Raw genomic sequence first — 26436 nt, 5'->3', positions numbered from 1 at the left:
ATTGATCCCATTATGGCAGATAAGGTCAGGGCACTTGCTTTTTTCTAGCCGCTTTGGTTGGGCTTGGCAGACAGACAAGGAGTAGAGTAGAGAGTAGCAAGTATACAACCAACCTCACGTTTGGATAGAGACGAGCCAAGATGATGGGTGAGAAATCTGGCACCAAAGGCAACTTGTTCATCCTCTCTAACCTACCCGGTACTGCCCCCACCAGGACCTAGTCCATGGTCACCATCTTTTTCCTGCTGAGAAGAGACCTGTCCTCCAAGCTCCCTAGAAGCATGGGCACCAGCTGGCTTGGGGAGCCCCTGGCCAGCTGTCAGAGGGAGAAATAGCAGGTGAGTGGGGGGCAGGGAGCTTCTTTCTCCACCTGCCTGCACCAGCCCCCCTACACTAGGTCCTCCTGGCTTCTTACCAGATGGATTCCCAGACATTCCTGTCTTTAAGCTAAGGCTTAATTCTCTGTCCACCCAAGCCATGACAGTAAAGCCACTCTAAAAGTGAGCAACGCTAACAGCCCTGCTCCCCCATGGCCCTTACCAGCTAGTGGGGGGTAAGAGGAACAAGGTAGAGCATCAAAACTTCAGTGTTATTAGAAACACAGTGTTATTAATAATAGGAGGTATAATGGGAGCAGATTTATGTTTCTTGAGTCCACCCTGGATGCTGTGTGGCTGGGGACTGGGAGCAGAGACTGGAGACAGGTAGGCCCGATGCAGATGGAGGCCAGGGTGGGGGCCTGAGAAGGGAGGTGGTGGCCTCTGCTTGGGTGGCAACTCTAGAGATGGGGTGGATGTGGGCATGAAGGAGACAAAGGTGCCAGGGTGACAGCATGCTTGGGGCTTATGCAGTTGGCTTGCTAGGGGCTCCTGGCACCTGGAAACTACAGGGCAGATTTTTGGTATCCTCCAATGCACCCATATCTTGGCCACAAGACTAAGAATGTCCCATAAGGGAATATCTGAGGCAGGAAGCAGGGGTGGGGTCCCTGAACAACACCCCTTATTGTACATAATGGCTGAACCCTTGGGCCAACATCTGATGTCTGCTTCATGTGTGGGACTTGGATGTGGCAGAAGTGCCTGTGTTGTCCCCCAGCTCCCCGGCTGGTCTATAGGGGAACATGCCGCTGGGTGAAGCCTTAGGCTGGGATCACAGGAGGCACTTTTTCAAATGGAATGACAGTCATGTAAGCAGGTGTCTTTCAAAAATACAGAGATGGGAGAGTTCCTGTTAGGGCTCCGCAGGTTATAAACCCAACTAATATCCATGAGGGTGAGGGTTCTATCTTTGGCCTCACTCAGTGGGTTAAGGGATCTGGCTTTGCTGTGAGCTGTGGTATAGGTTGCAGAGTCAGCTCAGATCCCATGTTGCTGTGGCTATGGTGTAGGCCAGCAGCTGCAGCTCTGATTTGACCCCTAGGCTGGGAACTTCCATATGCTGCAGGTGCGGCCCTAAACAAACCAATAAATAAATACAGGGATCCACACAATGGCAGGTGATGCTCCCCCTCGCCTTGCCCCTGGCCTAAGGAGACGAAGGCAAAAGCAATGAATCAGTGCAGGCACACACATAAAGAATGGTGTCATGCTGACAGGACAGCCCAGCTTCCAGAATTGGGGCCAATTCCTGACCTAATCTCATTCACCAAGAAGCAACTGCATATCCAGAGAGAGCCAACGGAAGACAGCCCAGACCCAATGTGAAACTTGGCGGGGTATAAATACATTAAACAAACAACAAATCACCTCATCTCCCTGAATGCCGTGACAGGAATCTTCTGACTTTAGGTGGGCGCCTTACTAGAGCTGTCAATGGTCTCTGCCTAAATGAAATAGGAATTACTACTGCTTTTCATTGGATGGAAAATAGTCCCAGCTGTTCTGAAGAGCCCTTTTTCCAGAAGCCGGTCTGTTCTCACTGCACAACAATGATGCGCCCCTAATACGTGCCAGGCATGGTTCTTGGGGTGCTGCATACACGTGCTAATTTGATCCCTGTATCCTCCCCGGGAGGCAGGACCATTATTTTACAGCTTCACAAAGGGATGCATAGAGAAGTTAAGGAACTTGCACAAGGGCACACGGCAGTGACCAGTGACACAGCCAGGATGTGAATCCAGGGCTATGCTCCATCATTTTCATCAACAAGCTCAGTAGCTTAGTCCTGTGTGAGGGTTTCAGCCACTCACCCCGCCTCTCTTCTCCCCCAGTTCTAAAGCCTGTGTTCATCTGCCCTGGTCTCTGGTCTTGCTAGTATGGGTACGTGGGGACATCAGGGGCAGCTGGTACTGTGTGCCTCTGAACATGAACCCATTCCCCATGCTTTCAACATTTCTCCAGTTAAGGCTTAGGTTGCTCTAAAACAGATGTCTGATTATTACCTGGGATAAAAAAAATTCCAGGTGGAAACTCTACAGAAGCCAATATCCAGCGTTGAGAGCATAGGGTTTTAAATTTTGCAGAGATAGAAATCTAACATTCAAACAGAAAGAAATTCTGCAAGTCTCTGAAACACTTCAAAAACTGATCTGCAGAGGCAGACATAAATCACTGTGAAGGAAACTTTTCCTCCTAATAGGAAAAAAAAAAAAAAAAAAACCCTAAAGGAAAAAAAGTTGCGGAAATGACTCATGGATGTGTATGGAGGCGAGGGAAAGTGGGCCCTGGGGAGCCACATGGATGGTTTACAGAGGCCTCAAGGCCCAGCTGGGAGGAGGAGGCTGGGAAATGAGGCCCCTGGAGCACATCTGAGCTTCTAACTTGTTCCTTCTTTTTCTTCCTCCACAGCTCATGACTCAGAAACACCTGGGGTAGGTGCTAAGCGGGGCCTAGGAGCCTGGGCTCAGGCTGCTCAGAGCCCAGACCTTGAAGGGGCAGGACAGCAACGTTGTAGGCCTCCGCCTCTTCCCAGCTGTGTGACCTCCAGCCATTAGCCTGCCTTCTCTGAGCCAATTTCTGCATGTGCAATATGGTGATAGCAGTACCTACTATATGGGCGAGGGGCGGCGGTGGCGGTGTGGATTATGAAGATAGAAAACACCCACACCAAGTGCTGAAGAAACACTACAAAGTGATAGTAACAGTGGCAGTAATAATAAGTGGGGGTTGGGGTGGGGAGGCTGACAAATCCCTTTATGTTCTGGATCATGGTGCTCAGGGACCAGGTGGCCAGTTCAGATCCAGCCCCGAGGGACAGAGACCACACACCTTGGACACTCCCAATTCAGATGATGTCCCTGGAGCCTGAGCCAACTGTGGGGAATGATCCTGGACTGAATGGTACCCCAACCCCTGCCCTGCCTCTTCCTGCTCACTGGCCCCGCCCCTCTGGGCAGAGCAGGTACTGCAGGCAGGGAGGCTGGGAAGAGGTGGCCTGCCTTGATTGTGGGGGCTGAGTGGAGGGGTGGATGCAGCCGGGTGAAGAGTTCCCAGTAACCTTGGATCTTCCCGCATGCTGGACTGGCTCCAAAACCACATCAGGTCACACTCAGGACAACTCCTGCAGGCCAGCATGGACCCCCTCACTGGCTGGTGGAGCATTCACGCCAACAACCAGGGTTATGAATAACCATCACCCTTCCGAGCAGGGTCTACGTTTCCAATCCTGTGACCTTAAATCATTAACCAGCCCGCTTTCTCTCTCATTTGTGGAGTCAGTGAGAACAGCTCCCCACTGCCCACACGGGCCACCGTATCATCCTACAGAGGGACCCCGGGCTGCCTGGGCCTATCACAGGCCTGCATCCAGGAGGCAGCTCCCCCCTCCCCCAACCCATGGGCTCCATGACAAAGGCTCTGCCAGCACCACCCACCCACTCGGCAAACTCTGATCAAACCCCGGCTGTTGGCCCAGGCCACCGGGCTGCCTGGAGACAATGAGCCCTCTCAGCATGCTTTAAATCCAATGACCAAACACCCTTCTTTATAGCAATGCCGCTTGACCATTCTCAAGTACAGTAACTCCTATAAAGAAAGATACGAATGGTGCAAAAGTGAACGATGGGGCCATTCTTACGCATAAAAGGACTTCTCTGTGTAGGCTTGTTGTGAATTGTCCTTTTTCAGTGCCTTGATTGTCAGCGCAGAGATTGACGGCAGAGCTGAGCCAGCGCTGGCCACAGTCGGTTGCAGGGAGGTGCTCCTAGGGGGGCCACCCAGAGTCACTCACTTCTTTTCAGGCTGTGGGGTGGTTTGGGAAGGCGGGGTGCCCAAGGGCTCCTGGAACTGGAACAGGGTGGGGGTGGGGCTGCAGCAGAGGAAACCTGAGTGGGCCGGGGAGAGAGGTCACGTTCTTTCCCTGAAAAGTTGCCAGAGAGACTCCTGGCTAAGGAACAGGTCTGGAATGTGCAGCAGCTTCATCTGCAGGACACAGTTTCCTTGGGGCTTGGGGGTGAGCCTCGGCGGGCCCCTCGCCTGACAGTGGCATAGCCGGGAGCACAGTGTGGCCGCACCCACAGAGGGAAATTCCCCAGAGATTCCCCCAGTGGGCACTGGAGGATCAGCAGTGCTCAGGATCAGCTGCTCCTCTCAGCCCTAAGGATGGGCACTAGGACCTGGCGCTCTATCTCCGCCTGCCCCACCTAAAATACTTCCAATTTCTACCCCACATGAAAATACTTCACATATTTGTAGTTCTTCGAATATGCTCAGCCTTTGCACCCTCCCTCAGGCCTCTGTATGCATCTTCAGCCTCTGATGCAGTCTACCTCCTCCTCCTTCACCAAGATTGAGGTCTGGGAGCTTCCTCAGGGCTGGATGAGGCCCTCGGCACCCTGGATGAGCCCTCCCAGCATCTCTCCCCTTCCACCGGAAGAGAAGGCAGGACAGTGCCCTTCACTTCTATGTAATCATCCAGAGCAGGGGTTTGGCGGTTCTCACGGTCCCTGAGGGATCTCTCGAGGAGAAAGGGGGATGGCTTTGAGGCTCTGGCTCAGCCATTGGAGGTTACCCTTGGAGCAGCTGCCCAGGAGAAGGGCTCAGGATACAGCCAGGTGGGCTAAACCAGAGATGGAGGTGCAAGTGGGGGTGGGGGCTGATGACACAGAGAGGGGGCCACAGTGGGAGGGTTCCTGGCATCCTTTTTCCTGTACTACAAATACTTGCCAACTGTGTCTCAAAATTCTCATTCCTTCAAGGATGGGGTGGAGGAAAGTGTTTCTCAGAGGTACCACGAGGGTGCTGGAGGCTGCTCTGAGGACGAAGGGATGAGTGAGCAGCTCTGATGGGGGAGGCGGCAGCAGCAGAGAGGAAGAGTTCCCAGGGGAAGGAGGGTGTTGTGTGCATGTGTCTGGTCAGCAGACTAGGGGTCCAGCACATCCATGCTGGGGGAAAACCAAAGGCCTGGTCACTGCTAAGAACATCCAGTCAAAGGCACTTAAAAACAATGCCACAGTTACTTCTTTGTGAGTGTGTGATGCTGGTACAGTCTTTGCAAAGGCCCTGTCCTGGGAACTGAGGGGGAGGTAGGGAATGACCATGGAGTTAGGGGTGGGAGTGGGGGCCCTGTGACCATCTGCATATGAGCCCAGGCAGATGAAGAAAGAAAGCCACAGACCAGAGGTGCAGGCCAAGGTGTGGGGCCTTGGGAACAAGGGGTTTGGCCAAAGGCATGGGAAGAAAGCTGTAAGCCTGTAAGGTGACCTGTGAACTACACCTTGTGAGAGATACAGATCTGCAAATGTGGGGGTGGGGGCAGAAGACCAGGGGAGCTACACACCAGAGCCTGGCCTGCAGGGCATAGAGGGCGCAGTGGCCGTGGGCAGAGCTGGGCAGGTGAGGGAGGTGTGTACTGTCCTTGCTTCATCAAAAAGCCCTAAGGAGACTGCAGTGATGCGAGTTCTGTGTCCCGCAGCTGGGGAAAGATGATGGAGAGAAGAGTGATCTAAAGAGGCAGGGGCCAGCTTGGAGCCTTTTGAATCAGCTCGGGCACGAGACGGTGCGGGTCTGAACTAGGTCAGCCTCAGAGCCAAGAGAGAACAGGGCACTGTTTGTGGGACACCACATCAGGCTGGGGGAGGAAGAGCAGCTGAGGTCTGTACCCTGATCTTGGGGAGCAGAGTGGCACCAGACGGGGACTTGGCTCAGTTTCACCTAAGCTGAAGGACACACCCAGTGGGAGCTGGAAAGCGGGGCCTGGAAAGGTCATGGTGGCGACACTGGCGCAGGAGTCACATGCCCAGTGGGCACAGCAGAAGTGATGAGATTGCAGAGAAGGCAGGAAAAGGGGAGGAGCCTGGGAGGCTAAAACCCAGCATCACATTGAGGGGGTTGGATGCCATAGAAGATGCCCAACAAGTCAATACAAGCTAAGGGGGGAGCGGCATCCCAGCCCAAACTCCTACACGTCCTGAACTCTGTGATGGAGCTGGACGCAGGCTACATCAGCAGTGCTGGGCACTAGAAATTCATCAGTGCCAAGGCCCCACCCCAGAGATTCTCATTGAGTCTGGGTGGAAGCACAGCATCAGCACGTCTTGGGGACCCCCTCACCCTGAAGACAGGGCTGAGAGAACTCAAAGAAATGGTCTAATTCTACAAATGAGGGGTGAGGCCCAGGAATTTGCTTATTAACATTTTTTTTTCCCCTTAAGAATCCCCTAGGTGGTTCTGAAGAAGTGCTGGACTGGAAGATCCTGAGCCTGGGGAGGGTGGTGGGGTGCAGGCTGGGAGCGCCCTGAGGAAAGAGCGCCTTGCCCACCAGTGCCCACCCTACTCAGTCTGCCTCTCCCCACAGATGGAAACCTCCTGTGTGTGCCCAGCTGCATGGTGCTGCCCTGGGGGCACAAAGGGGACACTCATAGCTGCAAGGTACCCTTCACCCTCTTTGCCTCCCACCTACTTATCTTGGTGGGAGCCAAAGAAACCAAGCTCCACCAGGAGAAGTCCACTCACTCAAGTACCAGATCAGGCTCCGAAAACATCATGGTCAATTCCATCACGAGACCTTCTCCATTTATGAAGAAAGCTCTCACCACCTTTAGGAAGAGGGCTGTTCTGTGGGATGAGTGAGTTGTCTTAACTTCTTAACTGGCTTTGCCTTGACTCGGGGGTCCACACTCTTAAGCACCCTGGAGGCAAAATCCTTTGAGATATAAAGACTGAAATGTAAACAGATGTTGTGAAGTTCTAACCATGGGCAAGAGGGTTTAGTGACCAAAAGAAGTGGTGGAAGAATCTTCTAGAAAGGCAAATCCAGACTTTTGCCCCTAAATCTCTTATCCTCAAAACAGAATTCTGAGAGTAACTCAGACATACACTTGTAGCCCAACAAACTAGCCAGAACTCAGAGAAACTACCTATAGTTGGGAACAGGGTCTCAGAGCAGCAAAAACAGTCAAATTCATGGAAGCAAAGAATAGAGCGGTCTTTGCTGAGGGGAGTGGGGGTAGGGTGGAGAGTTGTAATCAATGGGTATAAAATATCAGTTATGGCAGATGAATACATTCTAGAGAACCACTATATAGCATGGTGCCTACAGGTAACAATACTGCATCGTACACTTAAAAACCTGTAAAGAGGGCAGATCTCACTTTAAGTGTTCTTACCACAATTTTAAAAAACGAGCAGTAGCAATATCATGCACTGGGCCCCAGACTGGGAGGACTGCAGTTGTATTTTAAAACGTGAAAATAAGACAGCAACAGCACAGCTCTGATTTGCACACAGCTGTGCAGGGCCCACCGCATTGAGAGGACTCTGTCATCAGCACTGACCTGTCCCCACTTTCTGGAGTGTGCATGCCCCTTCGCTCACATTGTCCACAGAGAGGACTTTAGATTTAGTGCAAAGCTGACTCACTTTCCTGAATGTCTGCGGCAACACTATCCAATACATACAGCCCCCAGCTCCATGTGGCTTTTTAAATAGCCATTTTAAATAAAATTGAATAAAACTTTCAAAATTCAGTGTTTGAGTCACACTAGCCACCTTCAAGTGCTCAGTAGTTACATGTGACATGTGGCTCTATAATGGACAGGGAAGGTGGAAAAATGTTTCTGTCACCACAGAAAATTCCATGGGGCCACGTCACTCAAAAAGTCGACTCTTAAAGGAATTCAGTCTCTGTATCTATCTCTGTAAGTGTTCACCCTGTGCTTTTTTTTTTTTTTTTACTTTAAATGTCAACTTAAATCCTCAATAGAGAGAGTATCTGATTTCTATTTATTTATTTATTTATTTATTTACTTATGTCTTTTTAGGGCTGCAGGTGCAGCATTTGGAGGTTCCCAGGCTAGGGGTCGAATCAGAGCTGTAGCTGCCTGCCTACATCACAGCAATGCTGGATCCTTAACCCACTCAGCGAGGCCAGGGATCGAACCCGTATCTTCATGGATACTAGTTGTGTTCTTAACCTGTTGAGCCACAACAGGAACTCCAGTCTGTCTGCTTTAATCCAGCATCCTAGCGCCACAAATCCCAGCTAAGATATATCGCCTGAGGGGCGTTCATAAAGGCCCAAATTAGAGCTTTGTTCAGGCTGGAAATTCATGCCCCCAGATTATTTCCAAAAATTATATGATTGTGAAGGAGCCTGAAAATGTGGGTCTATAGTAGGTTTTTTTTTTTTTTGTCTTTTTGCCATTTCTTGGGCCACTCCCGTGGCATATGGAGGGTCCCAGGCTAGTGGTCTAATCGGAGCTGCAGCTGCCAGCCTATACCACAGCCACAGCAACGCGGGATCCGAGCCGAGTCTGCAACCTACACCACAGTTCACGGCAACGCCGGACTGTTAACCCACTGAGCAAGGGCAGGGACCGAACCCGCAACCTCATGGTTCCTAGTCGGATTCGTTAACCACTGCGCCACGACGGGAACTCCTATAGTAGGTTTTGTACTCTTATCTTGAATGCTTATCAAGTGATTCTGAAGAACTTGTAGACATATAGATGTTTGCAGGAGTAGAGAAAGAGCACACCAGTGACAACAGTGATTCTGAAGAGGGAGTGGCCAGCTTGCTGGAGAATAACATCAATTTCAAATTCTTGGCTTGGGTATAGAATTCATAGGCCGGCCACTTCTTCCATTTGGCAGAGACAAAATCAAGTCCATCGGATGGTGGCTTTGCATGTCCATACTTGTCAGCGTGACCAAAGCACAGCCTTAAGGGAGCAAAGGCTACAGCAAGATGAAGAAGTTCAAACTCAAAAGTGAGATTCACTGGTTTCAAGGAATTTTTTTTTTTTTAAATGAGACTCTCATTCCTTAAAGACATACCCTCAACTGAAAATACACACGCCAAAACCAAAACAACCCAAAAAAACCCCACCATGAATTACTCTTTCACCAAATTCCTACAAAACCACGGTGGATCAGCCTATTCATAAGAAAATGACGTCTTCCACAGCATGTATCTCAAGCAAAAACTAAGCTGGGCAAATAGTCAAGCCTATTTTCTTTACTGTTCTAGGACATTTCATGGTGTCTATTTCTCAGTATTGGGTTTCTAATTAAACTGGATTTGCTTAGGTTTGTTTGAAATGGTATGTATATACATTTAGCTATTAATAAGTATAACAATATACTTGTAGTAAGTTCATTATATACTTATATGATATACATAGAATATGTTATTAACTCATCAGTAAGTATAAGAAATCATCGGCTGACTGTGGCCCCAAGTTGTCCCAGAGGGGATTTGAATTTTTGGGGGGTGTACACCACAGCAATTTATAATTTTTAAGGGTTATACTCCATTTATAGTTATATTGGCTGTATTTCCTATGATTTACAATACATCCTTGTAGTTTATTTAATTTTTGCTTTTTAGGGCCACACCTACGGCATATGGAAGTTCCCAGGCTAGGGGTTGAATGGGAGCTACAGCTGCCAGCCTACACCACAGCCACAGCAACTCGGGATTTGAGCTGCATCTGCAACCAACACCACAGCTCACAGTAACACTGGATCCCCGACCCACTGAGCGAGGTCAGGGATCAAACTCACATCCTCATGGATACTCATTGGATTTTTTTCCACTGTAGCACAACAGGGAACTCCTATTTTATACTTAGTGGTTTGTACCTCTTAATCCCCTACCCCTGTTGCCCTCCTTCCCTCTCCCTGGTAACCACTAGTTTATTCTTGGTATCTGTTTTGTTTTTTTTTTAAATATTCACTCATTTGTTGTATTTTTCAGATTCCACATATAAGTGATATCACATAGCATTTGTCTTTCTCTGACTTATATCACTTAGCATAATGCCCTCTAAGTCCATCCATGTTGTTACAAATGGCAACATTTCCTTCTTAGGAGGCACATGGGGGTTTAATAAACCTACTGAGGATAAAGCTCAGCAGCTGTTCCATGCCCTAAGCAAGTTGTCTGCTGATTTCTTAGCATGAACAATTAAACCTGAAAATAAACTTTTTATTAAATGCAAAGCTAGAGTTATTAAAAGTGGCATATACTGGGCTATGACTTCACTGATAATTGAATTAGTACACTGTCATTTTTCTTTACTTTGCCTCAATGTGTTCTTCATTAAAGTGAAAAAAATAACAATTTTTAAAAAAGCATATTATCCTTAATCCATTGCATTAGCCTAGTTATTAGTTAAATCATTGTTGGAAGGAAAAGTGGTCCCACTGCTGTTCTTCTATTAAATGACTATAACTTTAAATGAGCTGTAGCTAACGGAAGAGAGCTCAGACTGTCTTCTGAAACTGTAGCAGTTGCAAGAAAACAAAAATACAGAAGTTCCAATTACTTCCTAATGTTCACTTCACATATCATATATGAAATCAAATTCCAGAAATTATAATGTCCATTCCTGTGAAATGGCTGCAAATTCAACCTGGTTTTAAAATTTTGTGTTGAAGAAAGATTTTTTTTTTAAAAAAAAGAACTTAAAATCTTTACCAAGCACCTGGTAGGTCTACTGATGTTGTTTTTAGTTCTACTGACAAGCTCTATAAAACACAGGTGCTTAGGAGTTCCCGTTGCGGCTCAGCAGTTAACGAACACGACTAGGATTCATGAGGATGTGGATTCGATCCCTGGCCTCGTTCAGTGGGTTAAAGATCTGGCGTTGCTGTGAGCTGTGGTATAGGTTGCAGAAGCTGCTTGGATCTGGTGTGTCTGTGACTGTGGTGTAGGCCAGCAGCTGTAGTTCTGATTGGACCCCTTGCCTGGGAACCTCCATATGCCGCGGGTGTGGCCCTAGAAAAATTAAAAATAAAACATAGGTGCTTAAAGTTGTTTTGTTTTTAAACATTCTCACTCTAAGATGGCACAAACTGTTAAGAAAGTAATATACTAAAACTAGGTATTTGTATTGCCAACCCATAATCCTGAATATCTTTTATTCAGAACATAGCTTGTGTAGCTTCCACTTGGTTCCTTATTCATTTTCTCCTTTCACTTTATTAAAATAAATCAGTAAAACTATCCACAATTTAAGACAACAGCAAGGCCTATAAATGCAGGTTTCGGATTCAAATTTCTCTGGGAAATGTTTTCCTTCCAATTCTCTCTGCCCTGGGATTTCATGTTTTCCCTTTTATTGGTGGCATCCAATACCTCCAATTTTTAACATTTTCAGACATGTGTTTCTCTGTAGGTTAAAAGGAAGGAAGTTTATTCAAACAGCTAATTCCCAAGTTTAAAGTTCTCATATAATGTAGTTTTTGCTCACGTCTCAATGACATAATTCCCTAAGCTTAAACCATCAAACATGATTACCTCTCTTTGTGCAAAAAGCCACATACTACAAATAGTTTTTGTCACAAAACGGTATTCATGTATAAAAGAAAGAATAGATACAAGATTTTACTTATAAAAGATTGCTAAAATATGTAGCTCCCTTATAATCATATACTGTTGAACTGCTCCAACTGACTAGTTCTCAACACCATTTTCTCAGCAAACTTTGCTTTCTCTCTTCCTGCTAAGCAGAAACCTTAAAAAACAGATCAGAAGCATTTTAATGAAGTAGATGAAAACAGCCAAAAGTTCTTGAAGCCCTACAGAAAAACTGTAGATGTGATCAGGCCCTGACATGTCACGTCTTCTGTACCCTCATCGTCTCTCCTGCCCTATTTCACATACTCTGGTAAGTCGGTTCCTCTGGCTACTGGATACGACCTGAGATTTAAAAAGCAAAAACGCTGTCATAATACGCTTTGTAAAATCTTGAATGTCGTAAAGGAAGTGGAAGAGGCATTTACCTACAGTGTGATTTGGTTTTTGCCATAAAAAAGCAAATTTAAACCTGAGAAGTAAAGAGCCCATTGACTGCATTCACTTACAGGAGAACAAGACTTCCTGACAGAAGTTCAAATGCACCCTACCCCGTGGGCTGGGGAGTGTTATACACCCCACACTGTCTTGGGGTGAAGCAGGATTATGGCTACGACAATACTCCACAGTGGCCAGATGCCACAAGTACAGTCAGTAGCAACGGAGTCATTTCTAAGTCAGCTACAGAAAGTAACCCCAAATATCACTTCCCTAGAAATACTGGCCAGTGCTCTATCGGGAAAATAGATTTTGAAGAATGACCCATAAAACTTCAAAATTGAGACCCCATTCCTTATCATTCAATAGGAAATTTAAAAAAGAAAACCGAAAGGATTTCGCTTTCCTAACGCATGGCTACTCCTCTGCTTGGTTGTTCTTAAAAATAATTTATGTAAAGCAGGATTTTCTCTAAATATACCGTGCTCTCTCATACACATTGCAAATGATATTTGCATACACCGAGTGTATGCACTGATACACACATGGTAAAAAGTTAAAAAATATAGACTGCATAAATCAGAAGCTGATTTTAAACAGACACCAACTTCAACAGATTTGTTTGCAATTTCTGAACTCTTCAGGTAGAAAAGATCTTTCTTGCTGGCTACGATTGTAGAAGATGTTTATGTTCTATAGAGTGTGCAAAAATGCTTCTCCATATAAACAAAGAAAGAAAGGTTCCAGGATCTTGGTATTCTAACCTTGCCTTTGCTATTAAATATCCATCCAATGACTGTGAGGAGACTGGTGAAATCAGCCGGTCATGCTACAGTAAACATGGTATTTTGTGCACTGCCCAAGACATTTTTTCTCATGAATATAAGTCACCTGCCATTTATTATGAGATTTTTTTTTCCCCGACTGACACCCCATTATGTATATTCAGTCAAGCTCAAACAAGATTTCAAGTGATCAATACACTATTGGTGCTGAAAGTCTATTAGCCACTCTAGCAATAAACTCTGCAGCGAAACGAAGAATGGAGAAATATTTAGTGAACTGAATTACACAGAAGTCCATGTTTAGGGGCAAGGGAACAGAAAGAGGGAGGCAGAAAAGCAAGGGGAAGACAAGGGAAGGAAGACATTTTTCCTAATAAAAATCAGCTTTCTGGAGCCTGACCAATGATCAAATGCATTAAATGCCTAAGAATTGTTTCAAAAATATCTTAAATTACATGGTGAGGTCTCTAAAGAAACAGGGAGGGGTCTTCCTCTGGGTCCCTTTCTGAGAACAGAGAGTTGCTTCCATAAAGAACCATACGTGGAAGTATTTGATATCCCAAAGTGGAGAAGGCAGGCCGATGGTAAAATCCTGCACCATCCAGTGTCTATGTGTCCAAGAGCAATGCCGTGTTTGAACACTTTTCACTTTATATCTGAAGCGTAGCAGATCTCAACAGGGAGCTGAGCTCAAGAAGTATTCTGGTTCATCTATGCATTAGGAAAGCTAACTCAATAGCCGCCAAAGGATTTCACCTGGCACAAAAGAATGCTGCTCCTGTATGTCTACCTACTGGGATCTGTCCCCCACATGAGGAGAGATGTCATTTCAGCATTGCCCAGATACCAAAGGTTCATTTTCTATTACTAGAAAAGTAATGAAAACTAATGGGGTGGGGAGGGGTAGAGAAAAATGGCAACGGATGGCTGTCATGGTGCCTTGATACAGTGCCACTGTTGAACACTGAACAAACGTTGGTCTCAGTTGGGCATCCCTCTGCCTACCCAAGGAGATGGTATCACCTCCTTCTAGACTCTTTATTTATCAGGCTAGAGTCCTGGGCAAAAGGAATGAAAATGGGAAGAAATGTTCTGCATAGAGCCCTAGAATTATGGACATTTAATTATTTGTTAGTTTGCTGAACTTACATTTTGAACCACTCCCAGGCAGAACAGCAGAGTCACCATCCACTGTATCAAAGGAACACCTGGAAGACCAACATATTTAGATCATTAGCTGGCTGGACAGTTTCCAAATTCCATGAGTAGCAAAGACGACTTACCGTAATTTGACTAAAGGATATGCATTCTGAGCTACATCTGGAAAAAGGATATTTTCCATGATATTTTTAGTTCTATAACCTAGAACATGACTACTTTTAAACTGACCACCTATAGGAAGACTTACGGTAAAAAATATACTTTACTCTTACTCTGAGTATTGTCTGTATTCACTGCCTCTTCTTGAGGCTTCTAAACACTAAGATACCCAAGCACAGCAGCATCAGACCCCAACATCCAACAGAAAAAAAAACAAAAAATTCTCCCACTACCCCAAGTCTCCTCAATATAAATAACTGAATCATTCTAAACAGCACTTCTAGGATGTGTGTGTATGGGCCAAACTGTGGGCACCAAAGTGCATTCTTTAATTTTGCTGTGACAGATGTGTAAAAATCTAGTGTCACATAATTTTAAAAGAGCAGTGATCTCCAAATGTTTTTTTACAGTCAACTCCCCACTCATACATAACCCAAGTCAGAATACTCATACATTCCTAATATGTAAAAATTAAATTTTTAATTATGTAAAGATAATATTATTATTAATTCTAATTTTACAACTCCCTACAATAAGTGGATTAGTAAAGTGTGTTTCCTTGATTTTCTTGAAAAGTGCACATAATCTGACATTCTCATATGGAAAAAGGTAGATGCTTGGAGAACAGCTCTTAAAGAAATCAGACTTCAGATGCCTCTCTCCATCCTATGAGGCTCTCCAGTGTCCTGAAAAAAGCTCAGTGTACATTAAATTAATAGTCTCCTGGGGTCAAAAATGAGATTTGCTGGCGGGGCCAAACTAGCCCAGGTGTTTATTCAGCCAGCATATTCACTTCACTGGGAGGTGGGTTTTCTGGAATGCACCTCATACAATGCTGTGTACATAGTTAATGTCGGAACTCAAGGAGGTACTGTTCTGGAACCTTCTCGCACTGCAATTAACTGTGCAAGTGGGCAGAGCTAACTTCCACAAAATAATCACTGCAAATCTTAGGACAAGTCCCTCTTTGAAACCAGGCTACCGGGGCGCCGACATCTGAGCAAAGCACCAGAGACATCCTACAAATTTGATTCCCGAAGCTAAAGCTGAAATCTATTTTGATCTTAGAATGACCCGCAATCACAGGCAATTTACCTGATTGTGTGTTCCGGGTGACACTGCAAAGCCTTCTAGGGTGCTAGGATTTGTGGGTGTGGTTTGTGGATTTAAAGGAGGGGAAAAATCGAATTAGAAGGAAAAGAAGCAGAAGATGGTTTCAGCAGCTTTGGACTTATATTAGTTCCGAACAGAACACACAATTTTCACCTGGAGCCTCACTGCAGACTGGAATAACTGTTGAGATACAGTTATTCTGTTATATAAATGGTCACCACATCCAGATTTAGAAAGGCATTAATTCACTCTAGCCATCAGGGGAAAAAGTAGATTTTTCTCTTCTTTAAATGATTTATTTGCCTTAAAGAATGGTAACGTCAAGTGGGCGTCCTTTTGACATTTTTAATTTTTTTTTAAAAAAAGAAAAGGAAAGAACAAAGTCTTGGCATCTCTCTTCCTCACAGTCGGCCCCGCTGTCTGCAGTAGACGATGCGGGTTAGCATGGCTATGACAATAATGAATTGTGAATTTATAATGAATGCCTCTTTCTTCCGAGCGCTCAAAACATTTTCTTTCCCATAGATTTTAAATAAGGTTTGAAATCTCCTAGCCTTGTTGCTGAAATGGCCTTCCTCTAATATGACATGACATGACTGGGTTCTCACTGAAGGACCAAACTCAGTCATCTGTTTCCTGCTCCTGTTGTGTATTTCTGTTCTAAGTGAGATGCCAGGTCCTTATCTATTTCACAAGCAGGTTTACTGCCTGAAAAATAAATAAATAAATAAATCCCTCTTTCTGAAACACTTACTTTGATAACGAAACTCTATTAAAAATACCAGAGCAAAAACAACTCTTTTTGGCTTCACTAGATGCTTTGCTATCTGCCCTTCCAAGCATGTCTTTTAATCCCAGGATCTTAAAATTGGGAAGAAGCACCCACTTCAGATCCCTTTTCTATCAAAATCAACCTCTCAAAGTTAAATGGATATTTGAATGAGCTGGCAGGTGAAACCAAATAATGCTGTGTTTTTTCAAGACTTTTCTATGGATTAAAGCCTACCTTCCAACATTGTAGTAATTATTTAAATAAAATGTTAACATCCAAGTGTAGAAGCTGCCTCTCTCCGCACCACTGCAATTGTTGAATTCCTTTCCTGGCCTTTCATGCAGATGCTCAGAAACAGGGTGGGGCTCCCTGGTCTTGCATGCCACGTTAAGGGAGTCTATGCTGCAAAGGAAACTCAATCGTTCATATTCCAGTTTTTTGGAGTCTTTCCCAAATACCTTTGAAATAATCATACTGGTAGGAACACCACTATTTCTAACATCAAGATTTAGATGAAAATCTCTGTCTTAAACCAAATGTTCTGTGCACAAGCATGATGACAGGTACCGAAATGAAGGTGACAAGTCAAGGAATCAGGAAAAACCTCCCTAAAGAAGAGATGTGAGGAGGAGACAAGCTTTTCTGTTGATGGATGCCTCTGTTAAAGCTTTTTATTTTCCATAAACAAATTGTTTTTTTCAAACAAGTATGGGTTTTTTAGAGTTTGTAAGTAAATTCAACCTTCCCAAAGCCATGCTGGGTCCCTTATGAGTCAGCAGGCCATGAGCAGTTCAGACAGTGCAGCCCAGAGTAAATGGACAAGAGCTATCTTTGGACACACCCATTTCACTAATCCTGACTCCGATTTTTTTTTTAAATCATTTTTATGCTACTTGGTGTCTGAGGGCAGAACTTGCATCAAAAAACAGCACCTCTCCACCTCCACCTAAGAGAACTCAGGCTTCCATGTGGAATCACTTCCCTTCAGCTCTTTTACTGAACACAATTGGATTAGGGCTCATTTCTTCCTCAATGGGCAACTCCTGCTTTTTTCTCTCTCCAGTCTGCATATTATCAGCTTGACATTCCCTTCAGTGGCATATGACAAATCAAATTGGCCATTACTGCACTCATCAAAGAAGGAGTTTTCTATTTCCAAGGACTGTTTCCTCCACTCCTTTTACACACCAAAACAAAACAAAACAAATGTCTTTTTTTTTTTTTTTTTTTTTTGATGGGGAGGGTGGCAAGAGATAATGAATGGATACAACTCACTCTGTGGACAGAAAAGCAATCAGCAACCAGAAAGCCAAGGGCAGTCCCAAAATACGATTTCAAACACCCGGTGCCTACACCTTAAACATAAGGTATTTATTCAAAAATTATTATTAGCTTCAAAAAACTTCATTTAAAAATGCAGTAAATTATTTTCTATGTCTTTTTGCATGATTCAGCACTTTTAATACAAATTCCTACCAAGAAGTTAAAATGAAAATGGAATATTTTCTGGATTCCTTAAAGCCTCACACACTCTTTACCTCGCCACCTGCTCTCCCGCTACTACAGGAGTGTATCAGAAATATGGGGGTCACTGGTTTGCTGCTATAACATCCAGTGACCACCTCAGAGCAGCACAATTTCCCTCTCCGACATCTAAGTGGCTTTGGGGGACGGAATGACCCGCCGAAGAGGCTTCGCCCCATCTCGGGCTCATCCTCCTCGCCCGGAAGCCACACACACACGCAGGCAAACTAAAATGCACCTGTCTAACCACCATCAGCTGCAGCTACACGCTCCACCTGATGTGTCTTTTCAACCTTTGTCAAGTATCTCAAGACAAGAATTTCCCTAAGCCCTTCCCCCCAAATTGAAGCTTTCTCTGGAGCCCCCAACCCACTGGAGCAGCAAGAGGAGGCCGGGATGGAGAGAAATCTCGGACTCGCTCTGCAAACTTAACCTGCGCATCGCACGCACCCGCGTCGGCATCTGAAGACCCGCAGGTCTCCCCGCACTGTCCCCGCAGCATCCCACGCCCACACCGCACACTCACCTGCGGGTAGGCGAGCCGCGGGCCACCGCGGGCCAGCCTCCCGTCGCGACCTCCCCGGGCGAGCCTCTGTGCTGGATGCCGGGAGTGCCCTCAGGGGTAGAGGGGACCGCGGCCGGCTCCGGGCAGGGCGGCGGGACGCCGGGACGCCGAGAGCCACTGGGAGGAGTGCGCCCGGGCGGGTCCGCGCCGAGCCCGAGCGAGCGGGCGAGCGGGGCGGGAGGGGCCATTTGTAACCGAGCAGACGCTACCACCGCCCCTTACTCGCGGGGGGCGGGGGCGGGCGGTCAGGTGACGGCGGCCCACCCTCCGCCGCCGAGCCGGGTGGTTCCTGCCCAGGAGGAGCCCCCTGGCGCGCTCTGATTGGAACTCCCGTCGCAGTGGCGGGGGAGGGGGGCACGTGACAGCCCGGCCCCGCAGCCTGGCGCTCCCCACCCCCGCTGGGCACCCCATCTTCCTCCTGGAAAAGCCGGGGGACACAGGGAAGGCAAGGGGAGCACGTGGGGTGCAGGAGAGCCTACTAGCCTTTTATTTTTTGCCGCAGCTCGGGGTGCTCCCGCCACTGAACCCAGAGAGGAAGGGTTCCCCTGCGGCCAGCCGGCCTTCATGGTCCTCCCACTCTGCCCTTGGCCGCAGTACCCTCCCTTGGCCGCAGTACCCTCCCCCACTCCTCCAGGCACCGGCACTCTGTATAGACCATCGCCACTCCATAGATGCCAGTGGCACTTAAGAGTGTGTTTTGTGTTCTCTGTGCGCACTGGCACAATGTGCCAGACAGAACCTACGACGATGCAATGCAGACACCGCCCAACTCGGAGGCCCGGGAGACCCCCAGGGTTGTCTGATAGCCCCCGGGTTAGGTCGTAAAGGGTCTTGGGCCTGCTTTCTCGGGAGGAGGAGGGGGCGCCGCGGGAGCTGAGGTCTCTGATCCTTCCCAGGAAGCAGGCGGGTGGAGGGGGAGAGAGGACGTCCACGGGGTGCGAATCCAGCCTCTGGAGCAAGTTGCTAATAATAAAGGTCAAATTAAAACAGCTAAGGTAGTGGTGCTGGCAAGGACGCGCCGCACGGTCGTGGGAAGCCCGGCTATTAATCACCCATAACCAACACTGCTTTTCTCAAGTGGGAGAGGGGGTACCGGGGAAAGCCTCTGGAGTTGGCGCGCTGTTCTAAAGCCCCAGTGCTTCTGTACAACGAATGGATTCTGAAACCTCTTCGCCATCTCCCCTAAGCTCTCTCACCCGGCTGCACCACCCTAGAAGGCAGGAATTCGAGAAAATGCGGTGTCACGTTCCCTACTGTGCCTGCGGACGAGTCTGCGCCAACCCCAGCAACACGTGGAGACCGCGAATCTGGGCGCCTGCTCCCTCCTTGGGTGGTTATGTGGACTTGTATGATTAGTTGTTATAACGAGATTAGAAGAAGTCCGTCTCTACACTGGATTCTTCCAAACTTTTGTGCAAGGGAATTTCGTGCTCAGTTAGGGCCGGGAATCTTTTTCTAGCCGAGGTCGCTGCGGCGCTCAGCTGAGTCCAGGAAACCGCAGGGAGGAAGACCGAGGCCCCGGTCCCTGGATGCTGCAGCCTCTGTTCCTCACTTGGATCAGTCCGGCAACTCGCCTTTCGCCCTGAGGGGCTTTCCGACAGGAATATGACAGTATTGAAGCCAGGAAACGTTGACCCATTGGTAACCGAGTTTCGCTGGCATGGGACAAGTGGTGAGCAGGTTTAACCCCAAAGGAGTTCACCCTTAAAGCTTTTGGCACAAACGCTGGATAGGGAATCTTTGAGGAAGGTGAGAATCAAACCATTTTAAGTTGGGTGGGGGGAGGGGGAAAATATTCTGGAAAGAAACGGCAGTCTCCCACCACTCTCGTTCTCCAAACCACAAAATGTTGGGGAAATCTCACCAATAAAGTATAAGTTCACCGGGAGGAAAAATGCTGTTAAAAACCAAGACCTCTTTAATAGGAAGATAGGTAAGTTTTCTATTTCCGGGTGTTAATAATGGCACCATCACATTAAAATTGGAGATTGATTGTGACAAGAGAATCCAAGTGCACAGGATTTAAAATTTCCACAGTTGAAAATAAACAAGTCCTCCTCCACGCTTCCACCCTCATCCTGCCGACCCTAGTCACCGACTCCAGGACTGGGGACTGGGAGGCTGTAGCCTCTGGTGGGCGGCGGAGCCACTTGTTGCGACACCGCTAGAGGAGGTAATTTCCAAACGGATCTGGCGGAGATGCGGAGTTAAAGTCCCTTCTCCGGGATACAGACGCTCCAGAAGCCGAGGCGGGCGGTGAGCATTGACTCAGATGTGGTTTTGTTTTTTACTTGAACGCTGGACCATCTTTGCTTGAAATGCTTTGTCTTGCACATCTGGGAATTTACTCTGTGCGGTTAAATGCCTACTGTGTGTGTGTGGACACACACACACACGCAAGAGGTCACCCGCAAGCCGGGCGGTGAGCGGCATAGGTGCTTCGGACTTTATGGGCTCTGCCCTTGGGAAGCAGAGCGAGGGGGACAGCCTCGATGTGAGTCGTGTAACTCGGAAAGGCCCTTATCCCGCTGCTCTGGGAGTGGGGAGCTGGGGACCGAGGTACCGGGGAGGTCCACAGCACCTGCCAGGTTAAAGGACAGAGGTGTCGGGAGGCAGATCTGACAAGGGCAGGCGAGTTCTCGGGAGTCCTAGTTCCTTGTCTACTCGGTCAAGCTCTGTAGAGAAAATGCGCGATACCCGAAAGGGAGGGGTTGGGGGAGAGAGGCAGAGACAGACAGACCAAGGCTAGGTGCAGGGCGACCCTTTCGCCTGGGCTAGGAAGCCAGGCTCCTCCCCACTCGGCAGTCTCACCGGCGCCCTATGGCCACTGCTTCCCCAATCCTGGCGGCCGCTGAGATAACGCTTTCATTCACTCTCCCGGGTTTGCAGAGCAAAAGCCAAGCACGTGAGCCTCTTGTTATGGGTCTGGCGTGACCACGTCTTAGAGCGATGGAAAGGTGCCGAAGGTGGGGTGGACTTGGGGACAAATTGGTTAATAGAGTGAAGAATTTGTCCTGAGTTCTCACATAAAACGAGGCTGGTAAGACTGAGCGCTTAAAAGGCTGCTAGGAATTTGGAGGCGTGGGGAGTGAAGGTGGGAAGGGGTTAATGATAGGTTTAGGACCACTAAGAGAAATGCCGAATTTAAAGATCTCCCCATCATGGGTCGCGCTATCGGAAGTTGAACCCAGGTGGAGGCGCCGCTGCGCTAGCGGTCACCTCCCCGCATTATGACACCTAGAAGTACCCTGAACTCCCACGTCCCCGCGGTCAACGTCTCCGCGCCGGTTGCAACCAGCGAAAGTCTTTGCTTCGCCCACGCCCCTTTAGAAGATCTCTTTTCCTTTTCTTCCGAGGATAGGTTAACGCCGACAGGCACCGCAGTGCAGCCAGCGGGCACCTCACTGCCTGCTGCTGCTGCTGCCGCTGCCGCCGCGCCGCCGCCGCCGCCGCCGCCGCCTCTGCACTGGGCGCGGACTGCGGGGTTGCTGCTGTAACCTAGCCAAAGCCTTCTGGTGACTCCCGCCCCCTCCCCCACAGCCACACCTCAGTCGCGGACAGCCCCTTCCCCCCACGGCCTCCCTCCCCCGCGCGCTCCCGGAGTCTGCCCTTCCACTGGCGGGTGGCAGCGAGAGGCGTGTGCCCTCCTTCGTGTACTGGGGCAAGGGAGCGCACAGGACGGCGACCTGAGACCCCACCACTGCCCCTAGCTCGGGGTTCACCCACGTGGAACTCGCTGGCCTTCGCCGGTCCCCGGCACCAGTCTGCGGAGCTCGGCTGCAGGTGCAGTTCTGGGAGCCCTTCGGCGCTCCCACCGGCCCCTGTCCATCCCAGTCTTTCCCCCACCCCAGGGTTTGGCAGGTAATGAAACCCCTTCGTCTCCCGCCCACGTCCCCAGATCATCCCTGGACAAAGCCACCCGGCTTCCCGCACTGGCGCGGAAAGGAGGCGCGGCGCCGGGGAAAAGACGCGCGCAGAGAGCGCCTCCAGGCGCCGGGCCTCGGTGCAGGTGCCGGGCCTCAGTGCGGTCCCCGTCCCTGGCCTGCCGTCTGGATGCTGGGCTGGGGCTGTGGGGTCTGCTTGCGCAGGGCAGTCACCCCACCTGCGGTTCCTTCAGCGCCGGCAGCCGGCGCTGGCGGCGCTGCAGGAAGGAGGCCCAGAGGCGCCGGTCTCTCCACACCCACGTGCCCCGCGTGTGCGCGCCCCCGGCCTGCAGATGCTATCCGGCCGGCGCCTCCGGGATTTCCGGGCGGCCCCACCCTCCCCGGCCGCCACGCTCTGCTCCCTGCATTTGGAGTCTCTTTGGTGTCTCGGCTGCAGCATCCAATACCAGGCAGTCAGCAAGCCTGCGGGCCGCAGCTCAGAGGCTGCACCTCCCTCCCGAGTCCCGCACTCACCTTTTCCTGTCGACGGTGGGGTTCAGTCACTGCACCGGGGCTGTTCAGCCACCGCCCACGGCCTCCTGGACAACGTAGCAGGAGGGCGTTCCTGAGGCGCCAGCACCCTCCTTAAACCCTTTCCTGGCTTTCAGCACAGCACCTTCATCAGCTGTCCACCCTTCCTGACAGTCGGAAAGGCATAGCTCTCTCTGATTTCTCTTTTTCACCCTCACACCACTGCCCACCTATGGACACACACACCTGAACACCGTGAGCCCACGCCAGTTGCGCTCTCCAACTCCTACTTGCTACACTATGCAGCACACAACACGTCGCTGACAGCAAGGTGAGGGAGTGGCACTTAGGAGCTAGGTGGTTTCATAAAATTTATGAAATAGCCTTTTGCCCCTGGCCATTGAGTTTTTAAGAGGGTTGTACTTTTTTTTTAATTAAATAAATAGCCCAGAAGTACTTACACATTTAAAACAATATTAAAGTATTTTGAGAATATGGTATATTCACATGCAGTTTGTTTAAAAAAAAAAAAAAAAAAATACAGCGATCTTCTGCACCCTTTGCCCAGTTTTCCGCAATGGTAACAATTCCGGAAACTATGGTACAAGGTCATAACCAGAATACTGGCATTGATCAACTCCACCAATCTTACTTAGATTTCCCCAGTTTTACTTGTACTCAGTGTATGTATGTATTTTTTCTATCCAATTTTATCATATGTTTAGATACAAATCCACCACCACAGTCAAGGTACAGAACTGTTCCATCACACACCTTTTCATAACCTCACTTGGGGGAGGGGGCTGATAGCCACTAATATGTTTTTCTATAATTTTGTCATTTCAAGAATGTCCTATAAACGATAGTATACAGAAATGTAATCTTTTTGGACTGGGTTTATTCACTCAGCATAACGCCCTTAAAATTCATCCAAGTCACTGTATTAATAGGTCCTTCTTTTTATTGCTGGGTGATATTTCATGATGTGAAGCTACCACAAAGGTGAAGGGTTTAACTATTCATCCATTGAAGGACATCTGGGCTGTTTCCAGATTTGGGCTATTTTAATAAAGCTCCTATGAACATTTGCTTACAGGATTTTGTGTGAAAATAACTTCATTTATCTGGAATAAAAACCCAAGAGGGCAATTGCTGGGTCATATGATAACACCATTTCTTACCACCATTTTGAAACTGCCACACTTCTTTCCAGAGTACTTGTGCCAAAAGCAATGCATGAATGATTCAATTTTTCCTCATTTTCCACAGCATTTGGTATTGTCACTATTTTTTATTTTAGTGATTTTGATATCTCATTGTGGTTTTAATTTACATTTCCTCGATGGCTAATGATATCGACTATCTTTTTTTACACTGATTTGTGTCTCTATCTCCTTTTTTGGTGATGTTTGTTCATATTTTTTGCCCATTTTCTAATTAGAGGGTTTTTGCTTTTAGTGTTAAAGAGTTGTTTTTTAAAAGCACTTTATTGAGGTACGGTTGACATACGAAAAGTTGTACATATTTAATGTATACAGCTTGGTGAATTTGGAGATAAGTATACATTTGTGAAACTCTCAACCACAGTCTATGTTGTGAACATATCCATCACATCCAAAGGTTTCCTCCCACCTTCTGTATTATTATTAGTTTGTGATAAGAACACTTCACATAAGATCTGCCCTCTTAGAAAAGTTTTAAGTATACAACACAGTATTATTAACTATAGGCACTACGTTGTAGAGTAGATCTCCAGGACTTATTCATCTGCCAAAACTGAAACTTTATACCCACTAATACCTCCCCATTTCCCTCTCCTCCCAGGCCTTGGCAACCATTATACTCTATTTCTATGAGTTTGACTAGTCTAGATTCCCCATATAAGTTGTGTAATTACACAGTCTTTGTTCTTCTGTGTCTGGCTTCTTTTACTTAGGATAATGCCCTTTGGGTTCATCCATGGTTGTCTTAAGTACCAGAATTTCCTTCTTTTTTAAGGCTGAATAATATTCCATTGTATGTATGTTCCACATCTTCTTTATCCATTCATAAATCAGGGGACATTTAGCTTGCTTCCACATGTTGGCTATTGTGAAAAGTAGTCCAATGAAAATGGGAGTGCTGAATATTTCAATTCCTGAATATATACCCAGAAGTGGGAGTGTTAGATCATATGGTAGTTATATTTTTGTTTTTTTTAAGGAAGCACCATGCTGTTTTCCACAGTACAAGCACAATTTACATTCCTAACAATGAGTTCCTTTTCTCTTCATCCTGATCAATACCTTTTTTTTTTTATTTTAATAACAGCCATTGTAACATCCGTGAGGGGATAGCTCATTGTGGCTTTGATTTGCATTTCCCTGATGATTGGTGATGTTGAGCACCTTTTCATGTACTCATGTACCTGTTCCTTGTGTAGATGTCTTCATTTTTAAATTTTTCTATTTTTGGGCTGCACTGTGGCATATGGAGGTTCCCAGGCTATGGGTTGAATTGGAGCTGCAGCTGCTGGCCTACACCACAGTAATGTGGGATGTGAGCTGTATCTGTGACCTACACCACAGCTCAAGGCATCGCCGGATCCTTAACCCACTGAGTGAGGCCAGGGATCAAACCCATGTCCTCATGGATACTAGTCGGGTTCATAACCCACTGAGCCACAACAGGAACTCCTTTTTGAGTTAAATTTTGCATATGGTATAAGGGTCCAGTTTCATTCTTTGTGTGTGGATATCCAGGTTTTCCAACACCATTTATTCTTGGCAACTTTTTGGAAAGTCAGTTGACCATGTATGTGTGAGCTTATTTTGTATTTCTGTCTATGTGTCTGTTTTTTATTCAAGTAGCAATACTATTTTGACTACTGTAGCTTTGTAATACATTTTGAGATAAGTAAGTGTGATGTCCCTGGCTTGCTCAAAATTGCTTTGGCCATCTAGTCAGGATTTTTTGTCGTTTCTTATAAATTTTAGAATTGCTTTTGTTCTATTTTTGTAAAGCGTGCCATTAGGATTTTAATAGGAATTGCACTGAACATAGATTGGTTTGGATAGTATGACCATTTTAACACTGTTAATTCTTCCATGAATATGTGATGTTTTTCCATTTAGTTTGTGTCTTCTTTCATTTCTTTCATTGGTGTTTTATACTTTTCAGTGAAAAAATTTTAGTTCTTTGGTTAAGTTTATTCCTAAGTATTTTATTCTTTTTGGTGCTATTGTAAATATGATTATTTTCTTAATTTCCTTTTTGGATAGAGCTGATTTTTCTATGTCAATTTTTTATCCTAAAACTTTACTAAATATGTTTATTAGTTCTTACTTTTTTTGGTGGAGAATTTAGTGGGTTTTTTTACATGTAAGATCATGTCATCTGCAAAAAGACATAATTTCACTTTTTCCTTTTTGATGTGGATGCCTTCTTCTTCTTCTTTTTTTTTTTTTTTTTTTTTTTTTTTTTTTTCTTCCTTACCTAATTGCTCTGGCTAGGACTTCTAGTACTATGGTGAATAGAAATGGTGAGAATGGGCATCCTCTTGTTGTTCCAGAGGAAAAGTTTTCAGTTTTTTACCACTAAATATAGTGTTATGTGTGGGATTTTCATATATAACCTTTATTGTGTTGAGGTAAGTGCCTTCTATATCTACTTTGTCAAGAGTCTTTTAATCATGAGAGGGTGTTGAATTTTGTAAAATGCTTTTTTATGCATTTATCAAGATGACTAGGTTATTTTTATCCTTCATGCTTTTAATGTGGTGTATCAAAATGATTGGTTTACATATGT

At 46.8% G+C, this 26436-nt stretch overlaps 1 protein-coding gene across 3 annotated transcripts in view; it reads right to left on the bottom strand.

Moving 5' to 3' along the window:
• Window positions 1–25120, bottom strand: part of LOC110256583 (splicing factor 3B subunit 4-like) — a 122657-nt gene extending 97537 nt beyond the window's left edge. Inside the window, exons 1-2 of one of the 3 annotated variants that reach the window (XM_021071722.1) lie at window positions 18218–18452; window positions 14112–14170 (exon numbers count right to left, since the gene is read on the bottom strand). In XM_021071722.1, coding sequence (XP_020927381.1) covers window positions 14112–14170; window positions 18218–18444 — 286 coding nt within the window. In that variant the 5' untranslated portion in view covers window positions 18445–18452. Of the gene's footprint in view, window positions 1–8523; window positions 14171–16401; window positions 18151–18217; window positions 18453–22653 lie in introns of those variants that run through there. The other 2 variants (XR_002338253.1, XR_002338252.1) reach the window with 2 other exon arrangements.

This window comes from Sus scrofa, chromosome 13, assembly GCF_000003025.6.
Source record: "Sus scrofa isolate TJ Tabasco breed Duroc chromosome 13, Sscrofa11.1, whole genome shotgun sequence".
Lineage (NCBI taxonomy): Eukaryota > Metazoa > Chordata > Mammalia > Artiodactyla > Suidae > Sus > Sus scrofa.
The sequence above is the reverse complement of the archived record's forward strand: the minus strand, read 5'-3'. Positions and strand labels throughout refer to the sequence as shown.